The following is a 13,282-nucleotide window of genomic DNA, read 5'->3' as shown; positions in this document are numbered from 1 at the left end:
ATTTGTGTTTCTAGGTATTAATAGCTTTAAAGGCAATGTAGTGCAAACGAATAACCCTCTTGACATTTCCCATCTCCATTTTTCTAGTGCAGGCTTCTTAAAATGGAGATGTTAAACTTGACTACATGCAGTGAGCCCAGGACAAGATGAGGTTTCTCAATAATGTGTCGCCCACAAATAATCTGTTCACTCCCATCCTAGTTACTACTGACCAGAGGTTTTTTTCACCTTCACTTGTCTGATTCGATTTAACCTGTTTTTTACCTGTATTTAATGTTGGTGAATGCTGCATGGCCCAAATCCATCACTGGTGTGAACAAAAGTAATGTCAAGTGATTAGCGATGAAATCACTTCAATGATAAAGGAGGATATAATGAGAGATAAGCAGCCAACAGAGACCTTATGGGTTGGAATTGAGAACTAGGAAAGGATCTAAGACTATAGTGGGAGTTGTGTATAGGACCCCTGGCAGCAGCTCTGAAATTCTAGATTGTATAAATGCAGAGATTAGACAAGTGTGTAACAAAGGCATAGTGGTCTTAATGAGGGACTTTAACCTTCACATAGATTGGGAAAAGCAGACTAGCAACCGTCAGAAAGGTAGTGAATTTCTTGAGTGTGTCCGGGATAGTTTTCTACAGCAGTATGTCCTAGAGGCAACAAGGGGGCAAGCCATAGTAGATTTAGTAATGAGTAATGAACCAGATTTAGTTAACAGCTTAACTGTGCGTGAACATCTATCCAATAGTGATCATAACATGATCGAGTTCAATGTAGTGTTTGAAAGGGAAAAAAGTGAATCAGCTGCTAAGATTCTAGACTTGGGTAAGGCCGACTTCAATGGGATGAGACGGCGACTGTCCACAGTAAACTGGGCAAATCTGTTAATGGATAAAACGACTGATGATCAGTGGGAAATGTTTAAAGAAACCTTTAACGAGATACAGAATCGGTTTATACCCCTGAGGGGCAAGAACTCTACTTGCCAAAAAAAACAGCCATGGACAACGAAAGAGGTAAGAGACAGTGTAAGACATAAGGAAAGGGCAAACAAGAAGGCAAAAAATGGCACAGATCCTGGAGAATGGGAAAGATACAAAGATCAACAAAGGGTCACAAAACAGATTGTAAGAGCTACAAAAAGAGAGTATGAAAAGAAACTCGCAAGGGATATCAAAACCAATACGAAGAACTTTTATAGTTATATTAGGAAAAAGAGGGTGGTCAGGAGTGTTGGCCCCTTAAAAACTGAAAGTGGGGATATTGTCATTGACAATGGGGAAATGGCGGACATGTTGAACAATTACTTTGTGTCAGTATTTACAGTCGAAAAAGAGGATAGCATGCCGGATATCCCAAGAAAACTAATATTGAATTGGGGACAGGGACTCGATAAAATTAACATAAGTAAAGCAACAGTAATGAAGAAAATAATAGCACTAAAGAGTGACAAATCCCCAGGACCAGATGGTTTCCATCCCAGGGTTTTAAAGGAAGTAGGTGAGCAGATTGCGGATGCCCTAACTATAATCTTTCAAAGTTCTCTAGATTCAGGAACTGTCCCTCTAGATTGGAAAATTGCACATGTCACTCCGCTTTTTAAGAAAGGAGAGAGGGGGAAACCAGGGAATTATAAACCAGTTAGCCTAACATCTGCTGTGGGGAAAATGCTGGAGTCTATAATTAAGGATAGGGTGACTGAATACCTCGAGAATTTTCAGTTAATCAGAGAGAGCCAGTGTGGATTTGTGAAAGGTAGGTGGTGCCTGACAAACCTGATTGAATTTTTTGAAGAGGTGACTAAAGTAGTGGACAGGGGAATGTCAATGGATGTTATTTATATGGACTTCCAGAAGGCATTTCACATAAGAGACTGTTAGCTAAGATGGAAGCCCATGGAACCGAGGGAAAAGTACGGACTTGGTTAGGAAATTGGCTGAGCGAAAGGCGACAGAGAGTAGGGATAATGGGTAGGTCCTCACATTGGCAGAATGTGACTAGTGGAGTCCCACAGGGATCTGTCTTGGGGCCTCAATTATTCACAATATTTATTAGATGAAGGCATAGAAAGTCTCATATCTAAGTTTGCCGATGACACAAAGATTGGTGGCATTGTAATCAGTGTAGATGAAAACATAAAATTACAAAGGGATATTTGATAGATTAGGTGAATGGGCAAAACTGTGGTAAATGGAATTCAATGTAGACAAATGTGAGGTCATCCACTTTGGATCAAAAGAGGATAGAACAGGGTATTTTCTAAATGGTAAAAAGTTAAAAACAGTGGATGTCCAAAGGGACTTAGGGGTTCAGGTACAGAGATCATTGAAGTGTCATGAACAGGTGCAGAAATAATCAATAAGGCAAATGGAATGCTGGCCTTTATATCTAGAGGACTAGAGTACAACGGGGCAGAAGTTATGCTGCAGCTATACAAAACCCTGGTTAGACCGCACCTGGAGTACTGTGAGCAGTTCTGGGCACCGCACCTTTGGAAGGACATATTGGCCTTGGAGGGAGTGCAGCGTAGGTTTACTAGAATGATACCCGGACTTCAAGGGTTAAGTTACGAGGAGAGATTACACAAATTGGGGTTGTATTCTCTAGAGTTTAGAAGGTTAAGGGGTGATCTGATCGAAGTTTATAAGATATTAAGGGGAACGGATAGGATGGATAGAGAGAAACTATTTCCGCTGGTTAGGGATTCTAGGCGTAGGGGGCACAGTCTAGAAATTAGAGCCAGACCTTTCAGGAGCAAGATTAAAAAACATTTCTACACACAAAGGGTGGTCGAAGTTTGGAAAACTCTTCCCCAAGCGGCAATTGGTACTAGCTCAATTGCTAAATTTAAATCTGAGATAGAAAACTTTTTGGCAATCAAAGGTATTAAGGGATATGGGCCAAAGGCAGGTATATGGAGTTAGATCACAGATCTGCTATGATCTTATCAAATGGCGGAGCAGGCACGAGGGGCTGAATGGTCTACTCCTATTCCTATGTTCCTATGTTGAATGCCATTCCTGTTTCTCTCTCACTTATGTTTGATAGTACTGTATTTTGCTCTTCTCCTCTCAGCCCCATGTTTTGATGCTCCTGACTTCAGAGCAGGACCATGAGAATAACTAAAGTGAAGAATGTTTGTCACTTTAGTGATTTAATTCATATTAGACTGCTTTGTGTCTAGTTTAATTTCCAAAAATGAAAAGAGATGTAGCCAGAAGCATGTCTTGCTTTGTTTATGCTGAGACACACCCAGTGTTCTAATGGATCAACACTAAAATTTGCTGCTTTCCTTTTATGGATCTGCCTTGTTTATACAGTGTGCAACTCCAAAAACAAATAGACAACAAAATATCCTTGCTTGAGCTGCTTCCATCTTCCTGTTACTAGTTCATTCACCCTCATGCATGACCATGCAGATTTTTCTTTGCCTGATATTAATTTTGCTTAGTGAACGTGAAGTTGAAGAAGGAAAAAACAATTCTTTGTTCAATGGAGGGAATGGTCAGAGCCTCTTGACCATACTATTCAAGAAAAAAATTAAAAGTGGTCTGGCAGGGGTCCAAATAGAACTCTTAAAATAATAAGTTAACTTTAAGTAGAAATACAGGCTTAAAACTGATAGAATTCAATATTACCAAGTCCTGATTGAAAATTACGACATGTTTGGAGGACTGGATGTTGCAATGCATTAAAGCAGTGTTCTCTCACCTTATTTGTGCCTTTGTTGCCTCTAGTCTCAACTATTCAATTGCTCTCCTGGCTGGCTTCACATCCTCCACCCTCCATAAATTTCAGCTCACCCATAACCTCTGTGTTCGTTGACCTACATTGGCACCCGGTCCCCTAATGCCACATGTAAAATTCTTATCCTTATGCTTAAATCCCTTCAAGGCCTCGTTCCCTCTCCCCTTTTCTCTGTAACCTTCAACCCAACGCGAACTCCGCATTCCTCTAACTCTCGCCCCTTATGCATCCCCCACTCCTTTTCACCACCATTGGTAGCCGTGCCTTCAGCCGTCTAGGTCTGACGCTCTGGAATCCCATCTCTAAACCTCTCCATCGCCCTCTCCTCCTTCAAAATCCTCCTTAAAACCCACCTCTGACCCAAATCACTACTCCTAATTTCTCCTCCTTTTGACTTAGCGTCAATTTTTGTCTTGGTTATGCTTCTGTGAAGCACCTTGGGACGTTTTTCTATATTAAAGGCGCTATATAAACGTAAGTTGTATTGTCGTATGGCCTGGGTTGGATTCCAGCCTAAGCTGAAGACAGCTCTAATGCATTCCTGCATGAAATGAGTTGGGAGGCCTCTGCCTGGTTCCTAATGAGTGTGAGCTCATGATTCAAAATTGCCCACAGGTTGGTTCTAGTTGATACAAGTCATCAATCATAGAATGATTGGAACATAGAAGGAGGCACGTTGAGCCCGTGCGGGTCTCTGCAAGAGCAATCCAGTAAGTCCCACTCCCCCGCTCTTTCTCCGTAGCCCTGCAAATTTTTTCCCTTCAAGTATTTATCCAATTCCCTTTTGAAAGCCACGATTGAATCTGCCTCCACCACCCCCAAAAGCAGTGCATTCCAGATCCTAATCACTCGCTGTGTAAAAAAGTTTTTCCTCATGTCGCCTTTAGTTCTTTTGCCAATCACCTTAAATCTGTGTCCTCTGGTTCTTGACCCTTCCACCAATGAGAACAGTTTCTCTCTATCTACTCTGTCTAGACCCTTCATGATTTTGAATACCTCTATCCAATCTCCTCTCAACCTTCTCTGCTCTAAAGAGAACAACCCCAGCTTCTCCAGTCTATCCATGAAACTGAAGTCCTTCATCCCCAGAACCATTCTAGTAAATCTTTTCTGCACCCTCTCTAAGGCCTTCACATCCTTCTTAAAGTGCGGTGCCCAGAATTGGATACGATACTCCAGTTGTTGCCAAACCAGTGTTTCATAAAGGTTCATCATAACTTCATAGCTTTTGTACTCTATGCCTTTATTTAGAAAGCCCAGGATCCCATATGCTTTATTAACTGCTTTCTCAACCTGCCCTGCCACCTTCAACGATTTCTGCACATATACGCCCAGATCTCCCTGTTCCTGCCCCCCCCCCCCCTTTAGAATTGTACCATTTTGTTTATATTGCCTCTCCTCATTCTTCCTACCAAAATGTATCACTTTGCACTTCTCTGCGTTAAATTTCATCTGCCACGTGTCCGCCCATTCCACCCAGCCTGTCTATGTCCTCTTGAAGTCTTTCACTATTCTCCTTACTTTTGACTACACTTCCAAGTTTTGTGTCATCTGCAGATTTTGATATTGTGCCCTGTACATCCAAGTCCAAGTCATTAATATATATCAAGAAAAGTAGTGGTCCTAGTACCGACCCTTGGGGATCACCACTTATACCTTCCTCCAGTCCGAAAAACAACCCTTCACCATTACTCTCTGTTTCCTGTCACTTAGCCAATTTCGTATCCATGCTGCCACTGCCCCTTTTATTCCATGGGCTTCAACTTTGCCGACTAGCCTATTATGTAGCATTTTATCAAACGCCTTTTGGAAGTCCATATACACCACATCAACCACATTGACCTCATCAACTCTCTCTGTTACCTCATCAAAATAACTCAGTCAAGTTAGTTAAACACGATTTGCCTTTAACAAATCCATGCTGGCTTTCCTTTATTAATCCACACTTGTCTAACTGACTGTTAATTTTGACCCGGATTATCATTTCTAAAAGTTTCCCCACCACCGAGGTTAAACTGACTGGCCTATAATTGCTGGGTTTATCCTTACACCCTTTTTTGAACAATGTTGTAATATTTGCAATTCTCCAGTCCTCTGACACCACCCCCCGTATCTAAGGATGATTGGAAGATTATGGCCAGTACCTCTGCAATTTCCACCTTTTAATTCCCTCAGCAACCTAGAATCCATCCCATCCGGACCTGGTGACATCTATTTTAAGTACAGCCAGCCTTTTTAGTACCTCCTCTTTATCAATTTTTAGCCCATCCAGCATCTCAACTACCACCTCTTTTACTGTGACTTTGGCAGCATCTTCTTCCTTGGTAAAGACAGATGCAAAGTGCTCATTTAGCACCTTAGCCATGCCCTCTGCCTCGTGCGTAGGTCTCCTTTTTGGTGCCTTATCGGCCCCATCCCTCCTTTTACTACCCGTTCACTATTTATATGCCTATAGAAGACTTTTGGATTCCCTTTGTTAGTTGCTAGTCTATTCTCATACTCTCTCTTTGCCCCTCTTATTTCCTTTTTCACTTCCCCTCTGAACTTTCTATATTCTACCTGGTACTCACTTGTATTATCAACCTGACATCTGTCATAAGACCCCTTTTTCTGCTTCATCTTACTCTTTATCTCTTTCATCATCCAGGGAACTCGCGCTTTGGTTGCCCTACCATTCCTCCTCGTGGGACTGTACCTAGACTGTACCCGAACCATCTCCTCTTTAAAGGCCACCCATTGTTTGATTACAGTTTTGCCTGCCAATCTTTGATTCCAATTTACCCGGGCCAGATCCGTTATTAACCCACTGAAATTGTCCCACCTCCAATTAAGTATTTTTACTCTAGATTGCTCCTTGTCCTTTTCCATAGCTAATCTAAACCTTATGATACTATGATCGCTGTTCCCTAAATGTTCCCCTATTGATACGTGCTCCACTTGACCTACCTCATTCCCGAGAGCCAGATCCAGCAATGCCTTTTTCCTAGTTGGGCCGGAAGCGTACTGATCAAGATAGTTCTCCTGGACACACTTCAGAAATCCTTCTCCCTCTCTGCTCTTTATACTATTACTATCCCAGTCTATATTAGGATAATTAGAGTCCCCCATTGTCACTATTCTATGGATCTTACACCTCTCTAATTTCCCTGCAAATTTGCTCTTCTGTATCCTTCCCACTAGTTGGTGGCCTATAGAATACATCCAGTAGTGTAATGGTATCTCTGTTGTTTCTTAACACTAACCAAATAGATTCTGTTCTTGACCCCTCCAGGACATCCTCTCTCTCCAGCACTGCAATATTCTCCTTAATCAATACTGCCACCCCCCCACCCCCCCCACTCCTTTCTTCCCTATCTTTCCTGAACACCTAGTTTCCAGCAATATTTAGTACCCAATCTTGCCCTTTTTTGAGCCAGGCCTCCGATGTCGCCACAACATCATGTTCCCTTGTGGCTGTTTGCGCCTGCAGCTCACCAACCTTGTTTAGCATGCTTCGTGCGTTTACACACATGCACTGTAAACCTATCTTAGACCTTCTTGTATTCTCTCTTATGTAGGGTTGTTCTCACCCTATTGATCGGTGCAGATATCTGGTCCCCGGTCTAGCCAAGGAACACTTGTACCTCATGGATCGGGGGTTTAGGAAACGGGACTTATGCTAACGCACCCGGTGATGGATCACTTAGCCGAATAGCACAGAGGACACACAAACTCGGTGTTTGAATTGAATTGGAATGTTGGTTTTATTATACCGTCAACACAAGGAAAATAACGATAAAAATGGTCCTACACAGTACATTGAGTTACACACACCCACTACTGTACTTTATCCCGCTAAACTAAGAGGTTGGTGCGGACCCTGGAGACACCTATCTCTCTCTCCACACTCACTCACTCTCTCACACACACACACACACACACACACACACACGGTCGAGGCTCACCAATCCTTTGCACTTGCAGGTCTGGCTGACCGGTTCTCTCTCGTAGGGTTCGTTGGTTTCGCTGGAAGCTGCTCTCCTCCCTGGAGAGCTCGGGAGAAAAAAAAGAGCAGGAACTAAGGGGAAGAGAGAGAGAGAGCTGGAAGAGAGCAAAACAAGAGAGAGGGGGGTTTCGAGCTTCCACTTATATACCCCTCTCTTGCAATGGTCTTTGTCGTTAAATGAGGCACTTCATGTCTGTTTAAACAGTTCTTACAAAGTCATCATGTTACAATTGCTTCTCTCGATGGGTCATTGTTCTACGAATTCATTCCGATTTGTTGAGCACTTGCCACACAAGGCTTCCTTTTCATCCCACGTCCTAGGTGTCGATTGGTTTTGCATCAGAATTGAGGCATGGTCAATGGCCAAAGTTTTACATACTCAGGGACAAGGTGGAATTCCCAGAATTCTTACACTTAGTCTGATCCCATCTAATAGTGTACTATTTCTCACTCTATTGCACAATTCTTTGTGCCCCTTGTTTCTCCTTTCCAAAGCTACATCTTGATACCCATCACCCTGCCAAATTAGTTTAAACCCTCCTCCACAGCACTAGTGAACCTCCCTGCAAGGGCTTTGGTTCCAGCTCTGTTGAGGTGCAACCCGCCCGGCCTGTACAGGTCCCACCTCCCCCAGAACTGGTCCCAATGCCCCTCACTCAGAAAAGTCATAATGGTGAATATTGTGAGAAGTGGAGACATTACGCTGTATTTGGGACTAAGGTACATTGTTAGTGTAGAACGGGAGGAGTCTTAATTTTGTACCTGGCCATCCAGTACCTTACCTGGGAGTACTTACTGACAGTCTGTGCCCAAAATGGAAAAGCGTTCTATTTCCCAATACTAACATTTCTCCCCTTGATTAGTACAAAAATTCAAGGGGTTGGTGCGGTGGGGGGGGGAAACAATTTTACAAAACACATAGGTGTGTTCCTTATTAGCTCGATCGAAATCAGACTGAGTAAATAAGCACAATCACAGCAAATAGATTCACAATGTTCTTTAATTTTAGAGTCGCTATCGAGAAATGCCAGACCCAAAATTCATGTACGGAAGTCATTATTCTTCTCCGGGCTATGTCCTCTTCTACCTTGTGAGAGTTGGTAAGCTTACATTTTTTGATACTGTTTGGTGGAAAATTCTCTGACTTTTTTTTGTAAAGGCAATAAGCATAACTTCTATCGTAACTTGCCCAGGGTAATACTGTTAAATCTGCTGCTGATGTTACCCTTGGTGTTACATCATCTGTGATTTAAAAAAATTCAAATTGTGCATCAGATTTCCAGGTCTTTGAAAAGCTGTCTGAAGGGGTGACCTAAGAACAGTTTTTTCTGATATAAAACTTCTGATCAAATTGCAGTTTGTAAATGTGGAACTTATTTAATGTTGTGCTGAAGAAAATTTATATTGAGTAAACAACTTCAAATTTATAGAATTTTTATTTACTATTCACCATCCTGTCCCCTCACCAAAGTCAACTTCAGCTGTGAACATGGTGCAGCTGCTTAATCAGGAAACTGAAATGGAAAAGAATGTTCATAAGTGTGTTCTAATGCTGCATCCTTTACTTGACAAATAGTGTCACTGTGGAGTAGTGCTACCTGCATACAAGTTGCTAAAACTGTACAATTCTGTAAGTGGAAGGGGGAAACTGTGAAAGGGGGGAGAGGAAGGTCAAGATTAAAACAGTTTTTAATCTGGACACTAAGGGAATCAAGGGATATGGGGATAGGGTGAGAAAGTGGATTTGAGGTAGATGATCCGCCATGATCTTATTGAATGGCGGAGCCGTATGGCTTACTCCTGCTCCTATTTCTTATGTTCTTATGTTCTTAAATGACTATTGTCATTGGATTGCCAGTGCTCTATTTGTCTGCCCTTCAATTCTTTTCTGTGGATGTTCGTTAGTGATAGATATAAAGATAAATATTACAAATGTGTGCTCCTGGCATGGAGCCTTGGTGCCTGGAGCTCATTTTGGGATTTTGTGCATATGTTTTGACCCACCCCCACACTGTTTATCATCCACTAAAATTAATAGATAGAAAATTATTGGAAGCATGTGTGATTTCACAGTATAGGCTCCTGGTGAGTGAGGCTCCCTTTAATGTCTTTTTAACTTGGATAGTTGTTGCAAATTAAGTGTATTTTAAAAAAATCTTTTTCCTGGGAAAGTTCCACTGTACTCAAAGGGTTAAAATTAATCAAGTTACAACTTAAATATAAATAAACCCTGCGAATTCTGGAAATCTGAAATATAAACAGAGAATGCAAGAAATACACAGCCAGCACAAAATATTAACTGGTTTTTACTCCTTAAAGATATTGACAGACCTGCTGTATATTTGTAGCATTTTCTGTTTCTAAGTTGGATGATTATGCATATAGAAAGTTTTTTTTAAAAAAATGATTCCCATTTCTTTTTCAGCCCCTGAGTACATGTTGTGTTTACAAAATGGAAAATTTGACAATGCAGATAGAATGTTCAACAGGTTAGTATTAATACCTTGGGACAATCTGATACTTCATTATAAATATTCATGTGTGTGTATATGTGTGTATATATATATATATATATTGCACTAAATATCTCTACTATGTTCAGTATTGCAGAGACCTGGAGAAATTGTTTAGAAGGTGCTACAGACTTCAAAGAGGTAAGAGATGATTGTTATATTTATTCTGGTGTCTTGCATATGGAACAAAGTATCTGAATTACCAACTGTTTTGCTAATCATTATTTCACTTTCTAGTTGATCCCAGAGTTTTATGGCACAAATTCCAGCTTCATTGTGAACAATTTGAAGTTGGATCTTGGAAAGAGGCAGGGAGGGAAGACTGTAGACTCTGTGGAACTTCCACCATGGGCTTCAGGTAATTAGATCTGATATAGCTTCTCAAGTTCTTCTTTCTGTTATTCAGTGCACGGAGGAGCCGCACATATTTCAACACGTTCTTTATTCATGCTCACGTATCCTGGACATCAAAGCATTTATTCCCTAATGAATGCAGCAGGTGTTTTTGAATTGATCAAAGCCTTCTGTCTATCAGGAATATGGATCGTGCTTGATTTAATAAAGAGCATACAGTCCAACTCCCGGACCTTTAGTTTTAGAGATCCTTAATGGACCAAGCCATCTTTTCCCTTCGCTGGAAGGCTTCAAAGTAACTTAAGGATGAAATGTGAACAATAATGATGTGCATTTAATTACTAAAATAGAGATTGCTAGTTAGCATACTTCCCTTGACATAAATTTTTAATTTATAATCTTGCCCCCACCCCCCTCCCGCCAAATAAACATGGGGTTTGGCAGGGTTGGGGGGGAGCAAAAATATTGTAACTCGCTCACATTGTTTTATATTTCATATATTTCACACAGGAGTACTTGTAATCAGGTAATCAAGATTTTATATTTGCTTCCAATTCCTCCACTATTCTCTATTTCCATTTTATACATAGTTTTTTTTAAAATTTGCTTTCGGGATGTGGGTGACACTGGCAAGGCTACATTTATATTCCATCCCTAGTTGCCCTGAGAATATGGTAGTGTGCCTTCTCCTTGAACTGCTGCAGTTCTTGGGGTGATGGTGCTCCCACATTGGTGTTAAGTAGGGACTTTCAAGATATTGTCCCAGCGATAATAAAGGAACGGCAATATATGTCCAAGTCAGGATAGTGTGTGACTCGGAGGGAAACTTGCTAGTAATGGTAATTCCATGACATTGCTGCCCTTGTCCTTTTTGGTGATAAAGGTCAGACAGGACAGTGCTTCTGCTAGAGTAACCTTGGTGAGTTGCTTCATTGCATCCTGTAGATTGTACATATTGCAGCCACAGTGTGCAAGTGGCGGAAGCAGTGGATATTCAGTCCATCTGCAGGAGAACCGGTCAAGCAAATTGCTGTGTCCTGGATGGTGTGCAGCCTCTTGTGTGGTTGCAGCTGTACCCATCCAGGCGAGAGATCAGGTATGGCCTTGTCTGTGATTGAAACAAAGGGAATAGAGAGGCCACATGAGATGGCAAGGTAGAGAGCTGTGCAAATGGGTCGGAGAATTTATATGGAGGGAGAGGTTAAGGGTAGACAGAAGGCCAGTGAACACAGAGGAGAGAGGGCAAGGTGAGTTGAGATAGAGGTTGAAATTACCGTGGTTGAAAAGTTGCTTGGTGCAGAGACTGAGGGAGGAAAACAGTGAAGATATCTCAGTGAATAATTGATAGATATTTCATCTGTTTTGTTTTGGAACTAGCGTGTTCGTGCTTGTAGATGGGTCTTTGCTTTTACTTTTGAAGATTTTGTCTAGCCGAAACTGTGGATGCCCTTGGGATTAACAAGCATTGGTTAGAGCTGATTTCTTCACTGTTGTCTACTGGTGTTTCGCGAGAGGCTGCATTTTCCAAAGTATGAATTAGCACATGCATTGGCCTAGAAATTTGAGTGCGCCCAAAAATGGGGATGAACTGAATGATTCCTGTGCTTGAATGAATAGGCCCACGGTGCACATTATATTGGACCTCGGACCTAATTATCATCAAGCTGCTGCAGACACCTTGTAGGTGTCCCCAGGCAGCTCGCCGGCGAAGAGGACTCGAAGATTGAGTAAGTCATTAAAGGGAACCGGGAAGGGGCGATCGGATCAGGAGAGAGCGGCATCTGGTCAGGAGAGTAGATGTGGCCAGGCAGAATGGTAGCGATGGCTGGGAGAGGGGTTAGTGGTGACTGGGATCAGGAAGGGCGGATAGCAGTTAGCAGCGAGCGGAGAGGGTAGAGGCCGAGATTGGGGGAGGAGGTGCTGAGGCAATCGGTGGGGGAGTCGCAGTGGGGGTGGGGGTTGACCAGCAGCATCCAATGTGGTTTTAATGCAAGTTCAGGAGGAAGACTCCTGCTCTGCCCAGTTCCAAATTCAGGTGAGTATATTTTAAACACTTACCTTGTTGGTTACGGCCTACAGCGATCCCTTTAAGGACTACCTGTTATGCTGCATGTGGACTCGGTGTTCCTGGCCGGCTGCGTCCAGGGCAACTCAATATTGCAGAGGGGGGTTTCAAACAGTCGTTAGGGCCCCTTATTTGAATATGCACCAAAATCTGGGGTGGCGCATTTCTGGCTTGTAATGAGTGCGTGCTTCCTGCCTGCCGTTTAGGAGACCATCCAGCACCTGAATAACGGGTGCTGCGTGGTTGAATTTCTAGGATAATATATTCCAACATTCAAAATTATGAAATTGGGCCAGTACTTTCAGGTTGTGTGAATATGCAAGAAAGAAAAAAAAAATGGTGATTGAATTCAAATTAATAAAATAGCCCTCTGTTGTACTTGGAAATCATATTATTTTCAATACATAATTGATGAATTTATTCTAGTTTTATTGAATTGCCGGTACTCTATAATGAGATGAATAGCCAGTCTCATGTAATAAATGTTAAGTTTCCCTAGCTCTCAACATATTTACTCTGACAACTAGCGTGCATCTACTGGTTTAGCATCTTCCACAACTGCTAATCCCGTAGCAATGATATGTAGTCCCAACCTTATTAAGGGTGTATTTACAATG

At 42.0% G+C, this 13,282-nt stretch overlaps 1 protein-coding gene across 1 annotated transcript in view; it reads left to right on the top strand.

Annotated features, from left to right (window-relative positions):
• nsmaf (neutral sphingomyelinase (N-SMase) activation associated factor) overlaps nt 1–13,282 on the top strand; it is a 100,694-nt gene that overhangs the window by 37,310 nt on the left and 50,102 nt on the right. Inside the window, exons 15-18 of the mRNA XM_067980109.1 lie at nt 8,743–8,833; nt 10,159–10,222; nt 10,336–10,387; nt 10,484–10,604. Coding sequence (XP_067836210.1) covers nt 8,743–8,833; nt 10,159–10,222; nt 10,336–10,387; nt 10,484–10,604 — 328 coding nt within the window. The remainder of the gene's footprint in view (nt 1–8,742; nt 8,834–10,158; nt 10,223–10,335; nt 10,388–10,483; nt 10,605–13,282) is intronic.

This window comes from Heptranchias perlo, chromosome 3, assembly GCF_035084215.1.
Source record: "Heptranchias perlo isolate sHepPer1 chromosome 3, sHepPer1.hap1, whole genome shotgun sequence".
Classification (NCBI taxonomy): domain Eukaryota; kingdom Metazoa; phylum Chordata; class Chondrichthyes; order Hexanchiformes; family Hexanchidae; genus Heptranchias; species Heptranchias perlo.
This window is presented reverse-complemented; position numbering and strand designations above follow the sequence as displayed.